We start from the raw sequence: 21,775 nt of genomic DNA, 5'->3' as shown, positions 1-21,775 counted from the left end.
AACATTTATTGAACATTTAATCTGTGACAGGCACTATTTTTTATAAGTGTTTTTTTTTAATAAATACTGAATTCTCAAATCTATGAAATAAATAGGATTTATTTACATGGTACTCTGCTGCTTATGTTTTTGTTCTAATTGGACCTTTAAAGGGATCATTAAGTTTGGGGCTTAATAAAATATATCTTTTTTTTTTTTGTCTGAATATAAACTTCTTTTTCAACTTAAAGAAGAAAATATATCTCAAGGAAAAAACAACCAGTTTTACAGAATATTTTGGCTCTGTTAAAACCAAAATAATGAGAGTGAAAAGAACAACATAGCATCACAGGATTAAGGCTCTGAACCTTTTCTGGAATTATAATATTCAATTCATTTGTATCTTTAAGTGGATCATCATTTTGGGATTATCTGGGAGACCTGTTGCCTGAAGTTGAGGGTGGTAATTAAGAGCATGGGCATTGAATCTGACAGACCTAGGTCCAAATTAAGTTCTTTTTATTTCTCTAAATCTAAGTATTCTCCTACTTACTATAAAGTGGAGATTAATAATAATACTACGGGTTGTGCAGATTATATGAGATCATAAAATAAAACATTTAACAAATTTCCTGGCACATAGTGAATATTAAATATTGCTCATCATATTGTCATTTTATTGTCATATCTTTTTTTGTTTCAAATTTCCTTAGAAATAGCGTATCAAATAGGTTTAGAGCAAAACACAAGAGATAAGCAGGCATTAGAGCAGTGTTTCTCAACTTTTGTTGGCTATCACCCATGGTAAGAAATATATTTTATATCAAAATCCAGCTTATAATACACACATATATAAAACTGAAAGAAAATTTTTATGAAATAATATCTTTATGCAACATTCTCTGTGATATTGTCTATTCTGTCATAGTTTATTATGTGACCTTTTTTACAGCTAGACACTAGTGGGTCACAGTTTGAAATTTGAAAAACACTTTTAGAGAATCTGACTACATTTCAAAGCTGATTATACTGTTTTAATTAATAAATGCCTTTTATTCATTGTAACTGAAAGTTGGGGAGGAGGGGAGGATATAGCTCAGTGGTAGAGTATGTGGTTAGCATGCACAAGGTCTTGGGTTCAATCCCCTGTACCTCCATCAAATAAATAAACCTAATTACCTCCCTCCTCCAAAAAAAAAAAAAAAAATTGGCAGTGTTCTTTACCTCAATCAAATACCAGATAATAGAAAGACTGCCAGTCTCTCTACCAGTCTGTCTTAGAGGTTTTTAATCTTATGGACCCCACTGAGAATCTGTTGAAAGCTATTGACTTACTGGAAAAATACACAGACACACAGCATTCTTTATATAGTTTCAAGGGATTTAGTGATTTCTTGAAGGTAGGCTAAGAATCTCTGCCATAATCTCTTAATTAAACAGGCAGTATACTAGGAAAGATAAAGAACACTAAACAAAATAAGAATAATTCAACATTAGATTTTAGAAACAATAGCTACAAAAGACAGGACTCGGAAGAGGCTGAATTGGCAACAGAGAGTTCTGTTTCTCTTTTCTGTTGATGTCTTGTAGAATACCAACTGACCTCTCTTCCAAGAAGGGACAACAGTAACACCACCAGTGAACCTGGTTGCTGTGACAGTCAGTAAAGTTTCTATCACTAAAGTCTTTCTTTTTCAAGGATCAGTCAACCACTATTTGCCTCTCTTTCTTAATGAATATTTAGACTATAGAAGTACTTTGCCCCGTTCTGTGATTCTTCATAGTCTGTATAGAACATTACCTAGTTGACTGGGTTGTTTTCTTATCTTATTACCTCTTTTTTTTTTTTTTAAGAACTTTTGAAAGATATGCTCATTATTTCGTATGTCAAAATATACAGCCACTTAAGATCTTCCCCTGATACATGATGTTTAGCAACATCTACTCTTTCACACATTCACTTTCTTTGATTCATTTGAAAATCTTGATAACTTCATTGACATCTTTAAAACAAGGGAAGGAATTTTAAATTTTTCACTGGATTCTCCCTGAAATATATGTTTTTATATGGAGAAATGATGTATTTGTTATCTGGAAAATATTATATATAAATAATTCACTGATTATTTTTCAGAAATTATTATTCTTAATTTCACTGTTTAAATCATTAATTCTCCTAAAATCATAGTGTTAGTACCAGATATCAGCTAACTCCCTAAAATCATGTACTTATATGAGGAAAGATTAACTTTACATGGGCCTTTACAATATGCTTTATAGTTAAATAAGTTCTCACAATCATAATACTACCATAGCTGATTGTGTTAGATTAAAAGAGACTCATGAATATAACAAACAGATGCAACTCATGTTTGTTTTTGTTTTTTTTTTTTTTGCATTGGATTCTGATTTGGACAAACAATTGTAAAGTATATGTTGGGATAGTTGAGAAAATGAATATGGACTATATTTTAGATAGAAATATTATTAACATGAAAAAGTAGAGGTTCATTTTAAATGTAGATTGTAAAACAGGCTTTTCAGTATGATCTCATATAGTTAAAAATGCATACATTGATCAGTCTGTGTGTATAGATAAAGATACAAGTGTTACTAGTGGTATCTTAGTGATGGAAATATGGTGTTTTTATTTCTTTTAATTCGTCATTATTCTTTAACTTTTTACAATATAATTAACTGCTTTTGTAATAACTAAACTTTCTCAGAATCACTATGTAACTGAACTCAGGCCTGGCTGCTTGCTGCTTAAAAATTAATATTGAGAGGTAATTATTGGTGGAAAGGAAAGTTGCTTTTAAGCAGAAGCAACAATCTGGGGAGATGGTGGACTCAGTGTCCCCAGAAACCAACTCCAAAGATTCTGCTCAGCCAAGAAAGTTTTTAAAGGGAAAAAGAGAAGTAATCTCAGTTAAGCATTGATAGGGGGTCAGAGTCGTCACCATCTCCCACTGCATGCAGGCTTGTCATACAGACTTGTCGACTTCTTGTGATCTTTCTTTAGATGCTGTCTTGTTCACACAGTTTGTTCATGAGATTACTGAAGGGGAAGCTAGGGAGATCTGGCCATCTGTTAATTACTTATTCTCCATTTCTACTTCTTTGATCTATGGAAAGAACCAATAGGTTAGGCAACGTATTGTGTGATCAAATGATCTGAAAGGTGTGCTAGGGCTGAAGATGAGTGGAGCATGGAGTGCCTGGTTTAAAAGTTAGTTACAATATAGCTTTGCTGTGACAATAAAAGCGGTTTCTGCTGAGGGCAATTTCCTACAAAGAGCTGCTTATTACTAGAAAAATACCTAAAATTAACTAGATTTTACTTTAAAGATGAATTTATTTAGTTTCATTCACACTAGCATGAAAAAACGTAAAATACTTAGGAACAAATTTAGCAAAAAGAATGCAAGACTTCTTCACTGTAGAACATTACTGAGAGAAATTATAGGAGAACTAAATAAATGGAGTGGTGTACCATGTTCATGGAGAAGAAGACTCAGTATTAAGATATCTATCCCCAAATAGATCTATAGAATCAATGCAAACCCAAAAAACCCAAGTAGCCATTTTTGTGGAAATTGACAAGCTGATTCTAAAATTTACATGAACATGCCAAGGACTTAGAATAGCCAAAACGATTTTGGAAAAGAACAAAGTTGGAGGACTTACTCTACTGATTTTAGGATTTGCTCTAAATATCAGTATGGTACTGGTAAATGGATAGACAAACAGACCAATGAGACAAATCAGGAGTCCTAAAAATAGATCCATAAATCAATTCAATGGGAAAAGAACTTTTTAAAAAACAGTTGGTGCTGAAAGAGCTGGGTAAAACTGGATTACTGAACAAACATATGGAGGGGGTGGAGAATGAATTAATTCCACACACAAGAAGTATTTGTGCTTCAGTCATAACCCTATACATGAAATCCAGAGTCATAAAGCTTCTAAAAGAAACATGGAAGAATATCTCTACAAATCTAAAGTAGGCAAAAATTTCTTGGACAAAACCCCAAAATCATTAACCATAAAACTAAAAATTTGATGAATTTGATTTCATCAAAATTTAAAATCTCTGCCATCAAAAGATGCCATTATGAAAATGAAAACCCAGGCTTAGTTTGGGAGAAAATATTTCTCAGTGCATTATCTAACAAAAGATCATATCCAGAACATATAAAGAACACCCACAAATAAATAATGCAAGGACAAACACACACACACACACACACACACACATACACTAAAAAATGGGCAAAATATTTGAACAGATACTATACAAAAGGAGATAAACAAATGACCAATAAACATGAAAAAGTGCTCAACATTGTTAGTCTTCAGAGATATGAAAATTAAAAGCATGAGACATCACTCACTAGAATATACAATAGAATATTCAGCTAAGATCAAAAAGATTGTGATAACATGAAGTCTTGCAAGAATGTAGAACAGCTGGAGTTCTCATACATTACTAATGGGAATGAAAAGTGGTACAACCATTGGTCTTTTACAAATTCATCTTCCCTATGACCAAGCAATTTTACTCCTGGGTGTTTACCCAAAAGAAATTAAAACATATGTACAAAAACAAGACTTGTACAAGAATGTTCATAGCAGCTTAGTCTTCATAGCACAAAACTGGAAACAACCTAAATATCCCTCATCAGGAGAATGGGTAAATTGTGGTATATTCACACAATGGAATACCCAGCAATAAAAATAATGAATTACTGAATCTCAGAAACATTTGTCTTGAGCAAAAAAAGCCAAACACACACAAAAATACACTATAAGATTCCATTTATATGAAGTATAAGAATAGGCAAAACTAATCTTTAGTGATAAAAGCCAGAAAGTGGTTGCTGACAGAGAATAGACTGGAAAAAGTCACAAAGAAACTCTCTGAAATGATGAGCACATTCCAGATCTTGTTTTGGGTGTTGACTTCATAGCTATACAATTGTCAGAACTCATTGAACTGAACATGTAAGATGTGTACATTTTATTGTATATAAATTATACCCTAATAAAAAGTTAAAACAAAAAGACACTTAAGAAAATGGGAGAAAGCCACTGACTAGGGGGGAATTATTTCTAGTACATTTATCTGACAGAGCTCTTGTATTTAAAGAACTCTCACAGCTCAGTTACGAGCTGAAGACGAATCTGTTATAGTCCATAGTCTGAGACATGTAAATACAAAAACATAAATCTAAGAGATGGTATCTACAGCTTTTTCTCTAATAGTGATTGTTTTCTTTTCATTTATACTGATTTGACATAGAAAATGAGTATATATTGTTGGTGATAATTTCTGAAGTAAACATCATAAAATATTATACCTTAAGTTAGAAATAAATTAAGTCAACCAAAAATAACAGAACTAGATCCATAGTAAAAGAAATGCACTGACTTGGCTATGTGCCTTTTGCTTTAATAAAAGAAATGAGATAACCAGACTTTGAGGGATTTTTTTTTCCAGTGTTCTTCTTGCTGCACATGCTAAACAATGAATTCTCTAATTTTGCTTATACATAACTTTTAAAATGCAAATAAAAACCTTTAGACTTCAGAATTGATGTATAATATACTGAACTGAACTTTGAAACCTTGTTCTTCATGTGGCATTAAAACACAAATTCTAAAATGGGTCAGTAACATTCAGTATTATCCAGTGACCTGGCAAGTGCATTCAAGTTCCTTTTAATTATTGGACTGTCTTTTAGACAGCGCTTGTTCCAAACCTCCACACAAATATAGAGGTTGTATTTTTTACACATGAAGAATAAGCATTTCATATGAAATATTAATAAATATGTGAATAAATGAAGCACAACCTTTAGGGATCCTAATTACAGTGTGGTGGGAAGGATAAGGAGTCAAAGTGATCTATAACTGCAGACTCTTAAATTTTCTACCTTGTGATTTATTTATCTGTTCTATTAGTTCTGTTATCTCCAAAATACCTCTACTCATTTGTGCAACAAAAGATCTTTACTGAGTGCCTACCTTGTGTCAAGTATCATGCTTGGTGCTAGGTATAGTGTGGTAGACAAGGCAGGCATCATCCCTCCCTTTATGGAAGGTGTGGAGCAGTACCGAGGTGAGATTTAGAACACTGCTATGGAAATTCTCCAGGAGATGCTGATACCTTGGGTCCAGGTGGGGGCTGTGAGGGCTGCAGGAAGTAGAGTTCAAGGGACTTAAGGCTGTCACAGCTAGGACTTGATCGCTTAGATGTGGAGGTTGAGGGAGAGAATGAGTCAAGGATGATGGATAGAATTTATTTTGGGCATTTCATTCAGTTCTTTTATATCTTATATGTGGCAGAATAACCCTCGTATTTTTCATCCCCTCCCCACCCCTTTTTTTTAATTTGGTTTTGTTTGTTTTAGAAGGCCGCCCTCAAGCTTCTGGAACCCACTTTGCCTGTCAGGTGACTGGAAATATACATCTCCCAGATGGCCCTTAACTAATGACTTAAAGGCCAGGAGTATGAAACCCTTGCCTTAGGCTGGGACCACACAAATTGTTGGGGCTGTGAAGCCTACCTTATAGCTCAGAGTTCCCCTGCGGATTAGGCTAATGCTAGATAATGATATAATTTATCAAATAAATTAGTAATTATCAAATTTATTGTATTAGTAATTATCAAAATAACATAAGCATATTTTTAAAAGCAAAAAATGCCAGGAAAGAGGGTCTATTAAAAAATAAAGTCCTATATCCCTCCTCACCATCCTGCTCTCCAGAAATTAACATGTTTAACTCTTTTACTCTTTCTTCTGGTATTTGCCTCAATCTGTAAGCAATATCATACTCAGTTATCTCTTCATTTTGGAGTTTGTAGATACTGTATTGATGTCCTATTTTCATAGGTGAGTTTAGCTCTGTTACTCTCCTCCTACCCATCCCACCACTCTCCTAATGTAGTTAATATCAAAATGTTTTATTAAATCAATGTTCAGTGTTTCATTATTATGATTACATATTTATGTTGAGCCAAGTAGTTGAATTTTTGAGAAATGCTCATTCTTCCTGAAATTAATAATTACCTCATTTCATTTCTTTAGTTTTCTTTGAGCTAATGGCTAAGACTTCCCCCATACTCCAAAGCTCTATAAAATGCCCCTCGATGCAGTTTTCCAAACAGCTGAACTTGCCAATACTGTTACTTGTTCTACTTTCCCTACATATTTTCTTCAAGGAGACCTCCATAACCTGATGTGTAATGGACTAGTTACTGCCCCGCAGTTGTTATGGAACTTTCTTTTACTGTCATCTTGGGGATTCCCCTTGCTTCCTGCTTGTGTTAGAGTCACTGTTTACTAGACAGTACTTTATCATTTTTACTGCTTTACTCTCTTGTTTTGGTAGATCTCAAATTCTTATAACCTCTTTGCTAAAGATAACTTTATTCAACCACCATTGTCATCATCATGATACATAATTGATCATTTGGCTAGGTATAAAATTCTAGACTGAAAATGACTTTCACTCACAATTTTGAAAGCATCCTTCTAGTTTCCAGTACTGCTGTTCAGAAGCCATTTTAAGGTATTATTTTTACTCCTAGTAGTCTGAAGCTTCCACAATATTAGGCCTTGAGTGGGGTTTTTTTCTTCATCTTACCAAACAATTTATGTGGTTTTTTTACTCTTAAAACTCAGTTCTGATAAATTTCAATTATTATTATATGTTTAATAATTTCCTCCCCACTGTTTTCTGTTCTCTCTTTTTGGAACTCTTGTTAATCTGTTACAGGATCACTAGATTGATTCTCTAATTTTTTTTCTTTTCTCTTATTGTCTACCTCTTTATCTTTTTGTTCTTTCTAGAAGAATTCCTCAACTTTGTCTTTTAGTCTTACTAAATTTCTTTATTTTGGCTATCATATTTTTAATATCTGAGAGCTCTTTCTTATTCTGTTTCTTTTTATAATATACCTTTCTTAAATATTTTTTAACAATTTTAAAATTGTTAACAATTAAACAATTAAAATTTTTAACAATTTTAACAATGTAAAACCAGACTCTTCTATCATGAGGCTACTACCTCGGTTCTAACCACAGTTCTTCATGGGACTGTTTGTAGGTAGTTTAAATTTTGCCCTCCCCCCAAGGCTCTGAAATGAGTCAGAATAGCATACTAATTAAATCAAATCTTAGACAACACTGAACCCAAGGCTGAAAATTTATTCCCTATTCTATTTCCCATCCCAGACAAGCCATCCCAGTTTATAAAGCTCATCAGGCATTCTGAAATGAGATAAGTAACAAAATTAACACATTTTAATAATGTCAACTGCAAAGATTTGCTCCAAAAATTGAACATATATCTGCTCTCCAATATAAAGTTCCTAGGGAAAAATTAAAGTCCTAACAATCCTCTTTGAAGTTAAAGTCTAAAGAAAGTTTATTACTTATTCTTAAGTAATAAACTCCTCCCCATTTTCTTTGTCAGGTTAGTCTCAGCCAGTCTTCAATGTCTGGCTGGAATCAGGAGCCCCTCTGCAGCTTCAGCCTCAGCTGGCTGTCCTTGGAATGTACGTGGGTCTTTCAGTGCCGCTGAAGTTACATTAGTTCCACTCCAAGTCCCACATGAGCTTTACTGTTTAAGAAAAAGAAAGAACCCAAAGAGCTAATATGACATGTAAGATTATCACAGTACTGGCCCCACATTCATTTATTTTAAAAACATCTGTAGAATGGTTATTCCAGGCAGAGATAACATGTGACATTAGAGCAAAGGAAGGTAGATGGAGAAAATCTTCATTTCTGGTTCAACAAGATAGTTACTTACTGTCATTGTAATAAAAAGTTTGCTTGGTAAGCACAGAGTCAGAACAAAGGGAATTCATTTTAGATAAACATGATTCCAGTCATCAAGCTGCAACCATATCCACCAAAGCTACATCTGTTACATCAGATACTTGGGTCAGCTTGACAGGGTCCCTTTTCCTGGGAGCATCTGTTTCATCTGACTTGAATTGGTGGGTGGTTGTGAGGATCCTTTCTAACCCTGAGATTCTGTGAATCTGATGGGTTATTTATCTACATTGCTGAGTTCTTTGCTTTTTCCATGAAGTTACACATTTCTTTCTACAACAGAAGAATGAATAGAATTGCCACTACTGCTTCCATTAGTACATGTGTACTGTTTCAGAGGCTGGAGCCTTCTGGGACCTGGTAAGGGAGAGGTGCTAAATACATAATAGCAGGAGTTTTGCAGTCTGGCCTTTCTGATATCAGGCAGCTCCCCAGTTGAGGGGAAGCTAGAGTCAGCTAAGTGTAACTGTTCACAGTTCTGGTGTCATGGACTGTTGCTAAAAAATTCATTTCCTTGTGTCTCAATAGAAAGAGAACTACATAGGACCAATGTGGGAGGCACATCTTGCTTAGAGCAATTTGTTTTGAGTCTTTCTTCAGGGAAGTAATAATAGCAGTCAAATTGGAGGGCTTTGATGGGTGCCAAGCTCTGACCTGTCATGCACATTCTTTCTGCAGGATACCCAACGTCAAACAGAAGTATCTTTGACAACTGTTGTGACCTTTGTGGACATTACCCAGAAGCCTGAGCCTCCAAGAGGCCAACCCAGGATGGACTGGAAATTGCCATTCGACTTCTTCTTTCCCTTCAAAGTGGCATTCAGCAGAGGAGCAGACTCTCAAAAAGGCTCAGTCTCTCCCATTCTTATCCTGTGTCTCTTACTACTTGGAGTTCTCAACCTAGAGACTAAGTGAAAAAAAGAGAAGAATCAGATTTCGGTTTTCCCTGTGGGAAGTTCTGAGGCAGCCTGCTTATCTTGGCTAAACAGGTTCTCACCTGCTCATGACCAGAGGAGAGCATTTAGGATAACAGAGGACCTAACTAAAGGAATCTTGGTATATGAAAGAAGGGATTTTAGGAAAGCAATAAAAATATTTTATTCATCATAGCTGTCTGCTTAGGACTCTGCAGACCACCAGGTACACACTAGATTTTCTATTTCTCAAACAGAAAACAATGCAAAGAACCCTTCTTCTGGCCCTGCAGGTTGTGTTGTTTCTGACTAAAGGTTTGCAGGATCTTCATCCGTCCACTCACAGGCACACTTGGGCCCAGCATTAAAAGGAACATGCTACTATGTGCCCAAGTGAACTCAGGAATAGCTGCCCTCTGGACTTCAGAGAGAACAGACAGCTGGTGGCTGTATATTTTGTTTGGCTCCTCCCCACTCCCTCAGGTCACACTCTGCCCAGGCATGGTGGGGGAAAAGTCCTTTCTTCTCAGTTTCAGTGGAAATCCAGCCCCCTCTGCTACTAGCAAATGACTCTGCCACTCATTTCTGGTCCTCCCGTCCATTGTGGTAAGGACAAGTAAAGCTGATCGAGAGCTTTATTGTAGTAATTCCAGCAGCACATAGAAGTTAACTGATACGTGGTCTGCTGCATGAGTGTTTTCTTATATATGTGAAGGCTTTTAAAAAAGGAAAAAACTTCTATACATAGCACAACAGCATTTAAATCAAGCGACTTGAGTTCTTTTCCTGGGCGATACACTCTGGAGACTTCAGTTGTATGGCACTGACATGAATAGTGAATGCAGCAGGAAATCTGTTTTTCCAACATAAGACAATAGCGGCTTTAAAGGGCAATGCAGGCAGGCATGTTTGGGCCCTACCTGCATGACCAACTCAGAGAATCTGGCTTGCAGAGAAAACTACTTAAAAAGGTAATTTCCTGTTATTCTTGGGTGAAGAGGAATTGGTTGGGAATTATTATAGGCAACCTGGAAAGCAGGAAGCATAAAAAGGTATTGGCCAGAGCAAAATCATACTATCCTTAAAATTAAGGCAAAATTTTGATGGAAGGTGTGTCATTTCTAATTGTCTTAACTTTTAATTCCTTTTATAAAAAAGAACAGAATGTAAAGAATAGGATATAATAGAATAATTAACTCTAGTGAAAATAGAATTGAGCACCTATTCTGAAACACAGAATTGTTAGGATACAGCCCCTTGGTGAGCTGACAGTTTAGTGGGGGAAGACTGATGTGTGACATAGGAGACACTTCCGCTGAGAGAAACAGTGTGGCCTAGACTAGTAAGGCGCAAGCTTTGAGGAGGTGGTGGGATTGGAGCTGAACATGACAGGGTAGGACTGGGAGAGGAGGAGGTGACCCCAGGAGCCAAGAACAACCTGGGTGAAGGCTCAGAGGCCCCTGTTGAAGTGACTGTGGTAGAAACACTGAATGGGCAAAATAGGCACTAAGATGGGATAAGTAAGATGGGCGCTCAGTATATGGGGGCTTGAAAGCCAGGCAGAGAGAACTGGGAGATAGTCTATTTTCTGACCAACTTCCACAACATATTAATGATCTGAATTTAAAACTGCTTTTTAATAATAAAGCATATACTTCCCTGGTGGTAAAAATTTTTTTATTTAAAAATTTAAAAACAAATAATAAAGCATATACTTAGTTATAATAAATCCTGCTTCATGAGCAGAAAATACTAATTGTAAATGCTATATCTGATGGGTTTATCATTTAGCTGCATTCCAAAGTACCTCAAAGTAACCTACTTCCCCAGAATAAAGTGACAAAGTTCCTGTAGCATTTATTACTAACCTAGGAGGAACTGTTTCTGTATAAGGGAGATTCTGCACACGGGGAGTTGGGAGCTGTGAAGCTGATGGCCGGGTTCCCACCAAAGTCTGTTACATAGATGTTATTTAATTCAGCAACCTTACTCCAAGGAGACCTGTACTAAAACTGACCACAAAGCAATTAGAATATTTAGGTTTTCCAGTTTGGGCTTCTTAAAAGGAACTAAACTTAAGTGACAACTCATCCTAAATTACAGGGTTGGAGACATCTAATCCACTCCCAACAGCCTAAGAGTCCTTTTCAGAGTCCAGTCCTTTTCCTCCTTTATGTAAATGCTTATTCCTGTGCCCAAGTGCTATGAAATCATTCTATGCCTTAACAAAAAACTTAGATTTCAACTACAATTCACATACCATAAAATTCACCCTTTTTAAGTGTACAGTTAAGTGGTTTTTAGTATATTTGGTGTTATGTAGCCATCACCAGTAATTCCAGATCATTTTCATCTCCCTAAAAAGAAACCCCCTGCTGATAAGCAGTCACTTCCCATTTACCCTTTCCCCCTAGTTTCCAGCAGTCACTAATCTACTTTCTGTCTCTATAGATTTGCCGACTTTGAACATATCATGTAAATAGAATCATAAAACACTTCTGTGCCTGGCTTTTGCATAATATTTTCAAGGTTCATCCATGTTGCAGCATGGATCAGAACTTCATTCCTTTTATGGCTGAATAATACTCCATTATATCAATATGCCACATTTGGGTTGTTCCTACTTTTTTGGTAATTATGACTAATGCTGCTATGAACATTCATGTATAAGTGTTTGTATGGATTTTTGTTTTTATTTATCTCTAGTATATAACTAGGAGTGGAATTGCTGGGCAGCATGGTAACTCTGTGTTTAATTTATTGAGGAACTGCCAAAGTACTTTCCAAAGTGACTACGCCATTTTACAATCCCACTAGCAGTATATGGGGATTCTTTTTCTTAAGCATTTTTTAGTTTCTCTTTTGCTTTTTGTGCGATTTGGGGGTGGAAATTAAGTTTATTTATTTATTTACTTAATATACACAGAGGTACTGGGGATTGAACCCAGGACCTCATGCATACTAAGCACACATTCTACCACTGAGCTATACCCTCCCCTAAAAATGGGAATTTTTTTTCTTAAGCATTTTTCATTTTTATAATCAGAAAATGAAACTATTAAAAAAGAAATTGTGCACCAGAAAAAACCTCCCTGTTTATTGTATGTAGAAATGTTTCTTATTTATGAATAACTTCCCATTTCTATTGATGTATTTGTTTGACATTCTGGGCCAGCGTTTTAAATCAGCATTTCCTAAAGGCCAGTCACATCATAATCTGGAGTGCTTTATGAAAATACTGATTCCTGGTCCCTGCCCATAGATACTCTGATTCACTGGTGGCAGAAGGGGCTCTAAGAATCTGTGTCTTTTAAAAGCCTTCCTGGTGCTTCTGATGTCAGCCTGGTCTGTGAAACTACCAAGTGATGTTGCATAGTGTGGCTGAAATTGGTTTCATTTAAGTGTTTGTCCTGTCATTGCCGACTCATGTAGTATGTCTACCAGCCTGGCCTTTTCCCTGAGAATCCCATCACACAGAGCTCTGCTGAAGGGGCGAGCCCAGCCTCCATGTTCTTGCCTGCATGCCCTCCTCTCCCTGCCACCACTGACTAGACCAAAAATGGAGTCCTAGACTAAGTAAGACCAGGAAGATTTTCTCTCTGGGAATCTGAAACTGGGACCAAGTTTAAAAGTCAGTCAGGAGTAGACACCAAAGAGATTTTAGGGCTGAATAAGCCATTTTCCACCAGCTGTTCACTAATGAAGAGTCTAACTTAAAAGAAGGGGAAAAAAAGGAGCAAATGTGTGGAGAGCTGTCAATAGGAAACCCAGAGATGGAGAGTAGTCTTGGTTCCCAGCTTCAAATTCCTTGTACCCACCTCCCAATTCCTTGTACCCACCTCTTACGAGATCTAATTTTACCTCCCACTCTTAGAGACTATGAGTTACTCCTTATAGTAAATTGCCTTGTTTAAATAAGTTTCTGTCACTAACAATTAAAGAAACTGAGACTAAGATAGCTTTAACCTAGTACTCTATGGTGTGTAAGGAAGCAGTCTTCAATCCTGTATCCTTATAGTCCACTTCTAAATAGTCCACTTCCTACGTGACTTTCTGTTCACATCCAGCCCTATTTCCATTTGCTGAGACAAAATTTAAATCCCTCCAATCAAAAAGGAAGCACTTAAAAAATAACCACATACAAGAAAGACACCATGGCTGAATTATTTCCTTGATTTCTGTGGAAAGGTAACTAGCTTATAATTCTGGTATTCCATTTTTCCCAATCCATAGTCACATATCCCACTCCTTTCTCCTTACTGGTGGAGTAGAATATTACTCGTGGAATAGTAATGAAAATAAAATAATAGTAATAAACAAATAGAAAATGTTTCAACAACGTTAAAGGATATTCATATTTGGTCTTCTTAACAACCGTATAGGCAAGTATATGTAGAATATACACTATAGAATATAGGCAAGTATTGAAGATAGATAAAGACAGTGTTATTATCCCATTTCTTATATGAGAAGACTAAGCCCTTGTTTGTTTTTATCCTTATTTTTTACTTGAGAAAACTAAGAAATTAAATTCATTCATCTATCAAATGTTTTTTGTCTATTATGTGCCAGGAATATGCTTCCCTGCTTTCAGGAGCTTATATTCTAGCAGGGAAGGCAGACAAACAATTACCATATATGGGTTAAGGACACATTAAGAACAAAACAAGACTTCCTGAGTGGAGAAAGCCTCTGTCCCCAATGGCTTTAGCTATACCCACAGTTACCTATTTTGTTGTATGTTCATGGTGAGAACCTCAAAAGCTCAATTACCCCATGAAACTACTGGAGGGCAGTTTTTGTATCCCCTACTCTACTTTAAATCCAAAGTCTCAAAACAACACATGTTGGGAGGTTCTTGTTCTTCACCCAAAAGAATTGCTCCCCTCATCTCTTTGCTAACCCTGTATTGCAGCACCACCGGGTTTGCAAGTAGCCCTCCTTGTCCCTCACCGCCCCACTTTCAAGTAGTGAGCTCTGTCCTTTATGCTCCCATGCCCCGCTGGAGCCTTTTCCCCAGCCATTATTTCTTACTTGAACCTCTGCAATAGGCTAACCAAGCTCCCACCTTTTACCCCTCTTCACTGATTTCAGACACACAAATCTGATCATGCCATTCCAGTACTTTGAAAGTTCGTGGTTACCCACACACCTACAGTCAATTAATCTTCAACAAAGGAGGCAAGAGTATACAATGGAGAAAAGACAGTCTCTTTGGCAAGTGGTATTGGGAAAACTGGACAGCTGCATGTAAATCAATGAAGTTAGAACACTCCCTCCCACTATACACAATAAACTGAAAGTGGCTTAAAAACTTAAATATAGGACAGGATACCATAAATCTCCTAGAAGAGAACGTAGGCAAGACATTCTTTGATGTAAATAGTGGCAATGTTTTCCTAAGTCAGTCTCCCAAGGCAATAGAAATAAAAGCAAACATAAACAAATGGGACCTAATCAAACTTAAAAGCTTTTGCACAGCAAAGGAAACCATAAACAAAAAGAAAAGACAACATACAAACTGGGAGAAAATATTTGCAAACAATGAGACTGACAAGGGCTAAATTTCCAGGATATACAAGCAGTTCATACAACTTAATAACAAAAAAATGAACAACCCAATAAAAAAAATGGGCAAGACCTATATAGACATTTCCCCAAAGAAGACATACAGATGACCAATAGGCACATGAAAAGATGCTCAATATCACTAATTCTCAGAGAAATGCAAATCAAAACTACAATGAGGTACCACTTCACACCGGTCAGAATGGTCATCCTTAAAAAGTCCACAAACAGACATAGAATACAAACTTGTGGTTGCCAAGGGGGTGGAGGGTGGGAAGGGATAGACGGGATTTCAAAATTGTAGAATAGATAAACAAGATTATACTGTATAGCACAGGGAAATATACACAAGATCTTATGGTAGCTCACAGAGAAAAAAATGTGACAATGAATATATATATATATGTTCATGTATAACTGAAAAATTGTGCTCTACACTGGAATTTGACACAACATTGTAAAATGATTATAAATCAATAAAAAATGTTAAAAAAAAAAAAAGTCCACAAACAATAAATGCTGGAGAGGGCGTGGAGAAAAGGGAATCCTCCTACACTGTTGGTGGGAATTTGGTGCAGCCACTACAGAAAACAGCATGGAGATCCCTTAAAAAACAAAAAAGTTACCATATGATCCATATGATCCAGACCCACTCCTGGTGGAGAAAACTCTAATTTGAAAAGATACATGCACCACAATGTTCATAGCAGCGCTATTTATAATACCCAAGACATGGAAACAACTTAAATGTCCATCGACAGACAATTGGATAAAGAAGTTGTGTTATATATGTGTGTGTGTATATATATATATATATATCTCCACGCACACACACATACACATATATTCCATTGTGTGTGCACACACACACACAGGAATACTACTGAGCCATAAAAAAGGATGAAATAATGCCATTTGCAGCAACATGGATGGACCTAGAGATTATCATACTAAGTGAAGTGAGATAGAAAGACAAAATATGTGATATCACTTAGATGTGGAATCTAAAAAATGAAAAAGATGAACTTATTTATAAAGCAGAAACAGACTCACAGAAGTAGAAAGCAAACTTATGGTTATCAAAGGAGAAGGAAGGGAAGGATAAATTAGGAGTTTGGGGTTTGCAGATACACGCCACTATATATAAAATAGATAACAAGGTCCTACTGTATAGCACAGGGAACTATGTTCAATATCTTGTAATAACCTCTAATGAAAAAGAATATATATATGTGTGTGTGTGTGTATATATATATATCTATATATCTATCTATCTATCTATCTATCTATATATATATCTCACTGAATCACTATGCTGTACACCAGAAACGAATACAACAGTGTAAATCAACTATATTTCAATTTTAAAAATGAAATAATTTAAAAAATAAAAATTAAAAAGTCATGGTTCTCTATCTTTGAGAATAGATAAAATTCAAAACCTTTAGCATGGCACAGAAATTTTGCAAAGTGCCCCCCACCTCCACCTCACCAAACACCTCTCCTGTTGCGTTCCACATGCAGCCTCTCTTCATAACGTGTCTCAAGCCTCTGCATATTCCATTCCCTCTTCCTCCTGTGATTCTGCTCACCTCTTCTAGGTGAACTACTTACTTCCTGTCCTTCAAAGCACAATTCGAGGTCTTCGGTTCAATCCTCAGTACCGCCATCAAAAACCAAACAAATAAATAAACCTAGTTACCCCCCCCCAATAATAAACCTGACTATCAAGTTACTTAAACAATGAAAAAAAACTAACTTAGGAAAACTAAGACAAAAATATAGGAAAACTGCTTATTTAAGAAATAAATATATGGAATAAATTATTTTTAAAAATTAACGAACTATCAAAAAAAACACAATTCTTATATCTACTCTTTTTAAAGCCTGGCCTGAATTCCTGGGGACCTCCTCCTCTAGCATCAATCACATTGTGTTGTAATCATTTGCTCACGTATCTGTCTCTCCCCACAAGGCTACAAACTCATCTAGGGACGGGACTATGTCTTCCTCCAAACCTAAGGAATGCCTGGTACATAAACAGCCAGAGTTTAATGAATGAGGGAATGAATAAACAGGCTCAGCGATGTTATTAGGGACTACTACACAAGGGGCAGGATGCCTTCCTCGCAGAACCCACCTCCACTCAAGTGCTCTGCCCACCCCACCCCGCCACATGCCTAGCGTGCCCAGCATTAGGTCTGTGCCTATGCAGGAACATGCCCTTTGAAGAAAACACAGCAAGTAGGAAAGAGGGAGACAGTCTGAGTTCGAATTTTAAGGGTGGGTCCACATTCGCCTTTGGAATAGTTCCAATTGTCAGGTATTAAATACAACTCTTTTTATATAGTATTCTCACCAATGCCCTTACTGAAGGAAAGGTGGCCTGGGACTCTTGGGGAAACCTCCAGGCGACTAGGGGGCAAATCATTTTATCGCAGTCTCAAAATATTATCATTTAAACACACGTTTGTCTGGAGTGTGGGATCCTCAAATATGTGCAAATTGACCCAACCTAGTTCTCAGGTGTGCCTTGGATATAATGGCCAACACTGACAAACACACTGTGTGGGATCTACCAGCTATTGAAGGATCCGGGCATCTTTTCTGCCTCCCAGGAACGTCCGATGGGCGGCTCTTGGACACTCTCTTTGGTCCCTGTCCCTGTCGGCTCCTGGGACGTGGACGTTCACCACGAGCGCTGGAGCCCCGCCTCCCGGCGTCTGCCCGGGCCTCGGCGGGCGGGGCTCGCCACGTGGAGCGCGAACCCGATTCTCGGAAGGTGTCTACGCCATTGTCGCGGCGCAGCTCGGGGCCGGCCTCTCGCCTCGCGTCAACGGCGGAGGCCCCGCGGCCTGGGCTTACTCCAACGCTGCTGACGTAGCGTCGTCTTGCGGGACGTGGACGGAAGAAAAAGGAGAGTACGCTGGCGCCAGAAGTGGCTGGCGCGGAGTGCGGGCTGGGCGGCTGGACCGGGCGGCGGCGGTGTGGCAGGTACGCGGCGTGCTGCGAGGATGGCGGGGACGGTGGCGGGGATGGCGAGGCGCCGGCGCCTCCACTGGGGCTGATGCGGCACCCAGGCTGTTGTGAGGAAAGGTGTGCGCGCCGTGTCGCGGGCGACCAAGGGTGCTGCGGGGGGCGCGGCCGGAGCAGGAGTCTGGTGGTCCGGGGTCCGGCCCGCGAGTGGGTGTGCGCGCGCCGAGGGATGGCGGCGGGCGGGGCCGCCCCGAGCCCGCTGTACCGCCATATGCCAGGCGCGGAGGCCCAGGGACTGCGGGGGCTTGGGGCACTCGGACTCCCTGGCTGCCTTTGGATACACTCAAATGCAGAAACTGGTCCTGGTGGAAGCTTGAAGACCCAGCGGACCCGTTCTCGGTCTGGGAGTCCGGAACCAGCTTCCAGTGCACCTGCAGCCGTGGGGGTGTTTCGCTCTGTTTGTTAACTGCCCACACGCCGATTCTCTGAGGCCTGTGCGTGCGGTCCCGCCTTAGCCCGCCTGAGCTTTCGGGATCGCCTCTTCAAAGCCATCCGCGCCGCAGCCGGGGAGCTCCCTCTCGACCGCCTTTTGCAGTACGGCTTACGGTCTGTGAACTGTTCCTCCTTGGCACATCAGGCGTGACCAGATTCCATGCCCCTCCCCCACCCGCATCCCCTGCTCTGGAGGCGGTGAGATTTATCCTTGGGTCTTTGTCTTTAAGTAGTGAACCATATACCAAGCCTGTGTTTCTGGGCGACGTTTGTTGGGACTAAAGTTCAATTCTCTGTCCAGATCTGTAAGATAAGGACTTTCTGTTAGAACCTGTAAAGAGGTACTTGAGAAATGTCCTGAATCAAAAGAATGGAAACTTTTCAATTGATGGCATGGAGTCTAGACACAGACACACACACAAACACACATACTCTTTGTTCCCTGGAATTAGCCGTCTACTTTTTGAGGACATAATAAACTCCGGCAGGATGAACTGTCCTTTGCAGTGAGGGAGGGGTCAGTCAGAGGCGATGAGAGAGGCAGGGGAGAGGCCAGGAGGCCTGGTTCAACCTAATAGCTTACTGACTCCTAATATTCACAGCTTTCAGTTATTCTTAGATAAGACAGGGGTAGACAAAAGTATAATTTATTTCGTGTGTCCATCAGAGAATATGGAATCCTTTGTGCTTGTGACAGGTCCTGAAAGAAATAAAAAAATGGTTGTAAAATACTATTAGTGCCCACAAGACAGAAGGAGGAAAACTGATGTTTATTGAGCATCTGTTGTACCCAGGCGTTCCGTGCATTGTCTCACAATAATTCCATGAGGCCCTTACTGTTATTGTCCCTGGTTTACAAATAAGGAAACTGAGGCTTAGAAAGATTGAATAATCCTCGAAAAGGCACACAGCTAGCAAGTGCAGAGCTTGAACCAAAATCTGTCCAACTCAAAGTCCATGTTCTCATCCTATTTACCATGCTGTCAGTGGAAAGTTTATAATTCAGTTGGAAAAATCAACAGTACCACATGAACCAGTCAAAAACTAACCTGTGGGATTATATATATATCCAACTTTGAATGCTAGAGTTACTGGGGAAAGTTTGTGAAGGAGATTGAATTTTAGTGTTACTATTTGATTATTTTACCCTTTTTTGACTCTTCTTATGAACATGTTGGAGAATCCACATGTAAATAATTGTTTAGCAACAGTTACTGAAGGCCTTTATAAAAGCAGCAAACATAAATCATCGGCTCATATCATGCTTCAGTGGTATGCAGATAATTTTCTCTTGGGACCTTATATACTGTCAGAAACACCGAAGTCAACAAAGACAGCACTTAACATTTCTAATGCCTGTTAGGTGCCACATCTTTTACAACAGATGTATCCTGCCAGTCTCTTCCCTCTTCTTTCTGTACCTTTGTACAATGTAAATTGAAGAACAGTACACACCACTCCTTGTTTCTCTTCACTGTGGGGCAAAATGCTAGTCTTTTGAGGCGTGTTTAAACACGATGAGGCACATTTAAGAGGGTCAGATTATATCCACCAATCCGCAGAGCAGGAGTTAAAAGGAGGCCCACAAGCAAAGAAGGCGTATTTTTCTTATCTTGTGAAGACAACCATGTCCCTGTAGGCCCTGTAGTGTAAGAGCTGCAATAATGAATGATATATCTTATAAACATACACATAAAGCCCCCTACCTTTTTGTGAAATAAACTATTCTTCGTCTAAAACCTCAAGTTTGAGAAACTGTGGTGGAAAAATGCCCACAGCCACTGTGTTCTCAGCTCTAGGTTTCTAGCCGTGTACTCATCCTCCATGAGATGTGCCCACGGTCATTTCAGATGTCAGTCATTTGCAAGCGTTCTGCTCCCTCCCAGGGATATAAGAGTGTGCTTTGGATTCCTGCGGACAGCAGGAAGAAAGACATAGCAGCAGCCTCTGACCTTTCCTCCCTCTTGTGTCAGCAGGGATGAAGCTGACATTTCGAATATGTGGTTTTCAGAGTTCTGTTGGGAGGTGATAGCAGGAAGGTGGAGATGGCTGCTTACTGACTGTTCAGTCTTGTTTTGATCTGTTGGAGGCTCTCTGATGGTATAGGAATTGCAGTGAGAATTTAGTATCAATACATAAACGTTGTATCTTAAAGATTTTTTTGTCACTCAAAATATTCAGAATCCTTAATTGCTATTTGCTTACATAAAAAACTAAAATGGTCCTAGGAAAGGAAGGATAGAATTGGAGCCTGGGAAGGGGTCATCTGTTTTTTTCTCTCTTTTCTGTATATGGAAGAGGTGGGAGTTCCCCTAATACAGAGGAAGTTGGAACAGGAGGGTCAAGTTTTTACTCTGAGTGTGGGGAAGTGGAGGAAAATAAAGTGAACTGTCTAGTAGTTTTCATTACTCATTTTTTTTTTAATGTATCTTGCAGATACCTTGGTCAGTGAGCACATCGCAGCATGTTGAGTCAAATCTGCCGCTCTGGGTGCCAGTCCTTCACCCAGCGTCTTCTGCCCTGGGTCCAGTCCACAACACTCTCCAGATCTCGTAGGTACCATAGGAAACATAAGTATGTGGGAAGTTTGGTCAGAGTGTGTTTCAAACAAGATTTTAAAGAGGGAAAAAAGAAATAATTTGGCAGAATCAGACAAAGACGGTAAGCAAAGAAACAGCCTACTGGTGAAATGTTGTAAGTGTTTGTATTTATCAATAAAATGAAACTTTTGGAGGGGACAGATAGGTTTATGACGTAGATTATGGTGATGGTTTCACAGGTATATACTTAACCCACAAACTTGTCAAGTTGTATACATTAATATTGTACAGCTTTTTGTATGTCAAATAACTCAAAATTTAAAAGATTTTTTTTTAAATAGTGTTACGTTTATTTAATCCCCTCAGATTTTTTACAGGCTGTTTTTGTTCATTCCTTTTTTTGTATTAAGTGTTTAATTTTGAGATAATTATAGATTCATTTGCAATTGTAGGACCTACA

At 38.4% G+C, this 21,775-nt stretch overlaps 2 protein-coding genes across 6 annotated transcripts in view; both read left to right on the top strand.

The window, feature by feature from the left end:
- Positions 1-15,808, top strand: part of TCTN3 (tectonic family member 3) — a 30,021-nt gene extending 14,213 nt beyond the window's left edge. For all 3 annotated transcript variants that reach the window (XM_010974363.3, XM_010974362.3, XM_010974364.3), the window contains one exon: positions 9,504-15,808. In XM_010974363.3, the coding sequence (XP_010972665.3) occupies positions 9,504-9,740 (237 nt within the window). In that variant the 3' untranslated portion in view covers positions 9,741-15,808. The remainder of the gene's footprint in view (positions 1-9,503) is intronic.
- A 2,291-nt stretch (positions 15,809-18,099) lies between these two features.
- The window catches only part of ALDH18A1 (aldehyde dehydrogenase 18 family member A1), a 38,442-nt gene continuing 34,766 nt past the window's right edge, over positions 18,100-21,775 (top strand). The window contains exons 1-2 of one of the 3 annotated variants that reach the window (XM_031461474.2): positions 18,100-18,301; positions 21,212-21,327. In XM_031461474.2, coding sequence (XP_031317334.1) covers positions 21,240-21,327 — 88 coding nt within the window. In that variant the 5' untranslated portion in view covers positions 18,100-18,301; positions 21,212-21,239. Of the gene's footprint in view, positions 18,302-21,211; positions 21,328-21,348; positions 21,437-21,775 lie in introns of those variants that run through there. The other 2 variants (XM_031461473.2, XM_064488292.1) reach the window with 2 other exon arrangements.

The sequence above is a fragment of the Camelus dromedarius genome, chromosome 8, assembly GCF_036321535.1.
Source record: "Camelus dromedarius isolate mCamDro1 chromosome 8, mCamDro1.pat, whole genome shotgun sequence".
Lineage (NCBI taxonomy): Eukaryota > Metazoa > Chordata > Mammalia > Artiodactyla > Camelidae > Camelus > Camelus dromedarius.
This window is presented reverse-complemented; position numbering and strand designations above follow the sequence as displayed.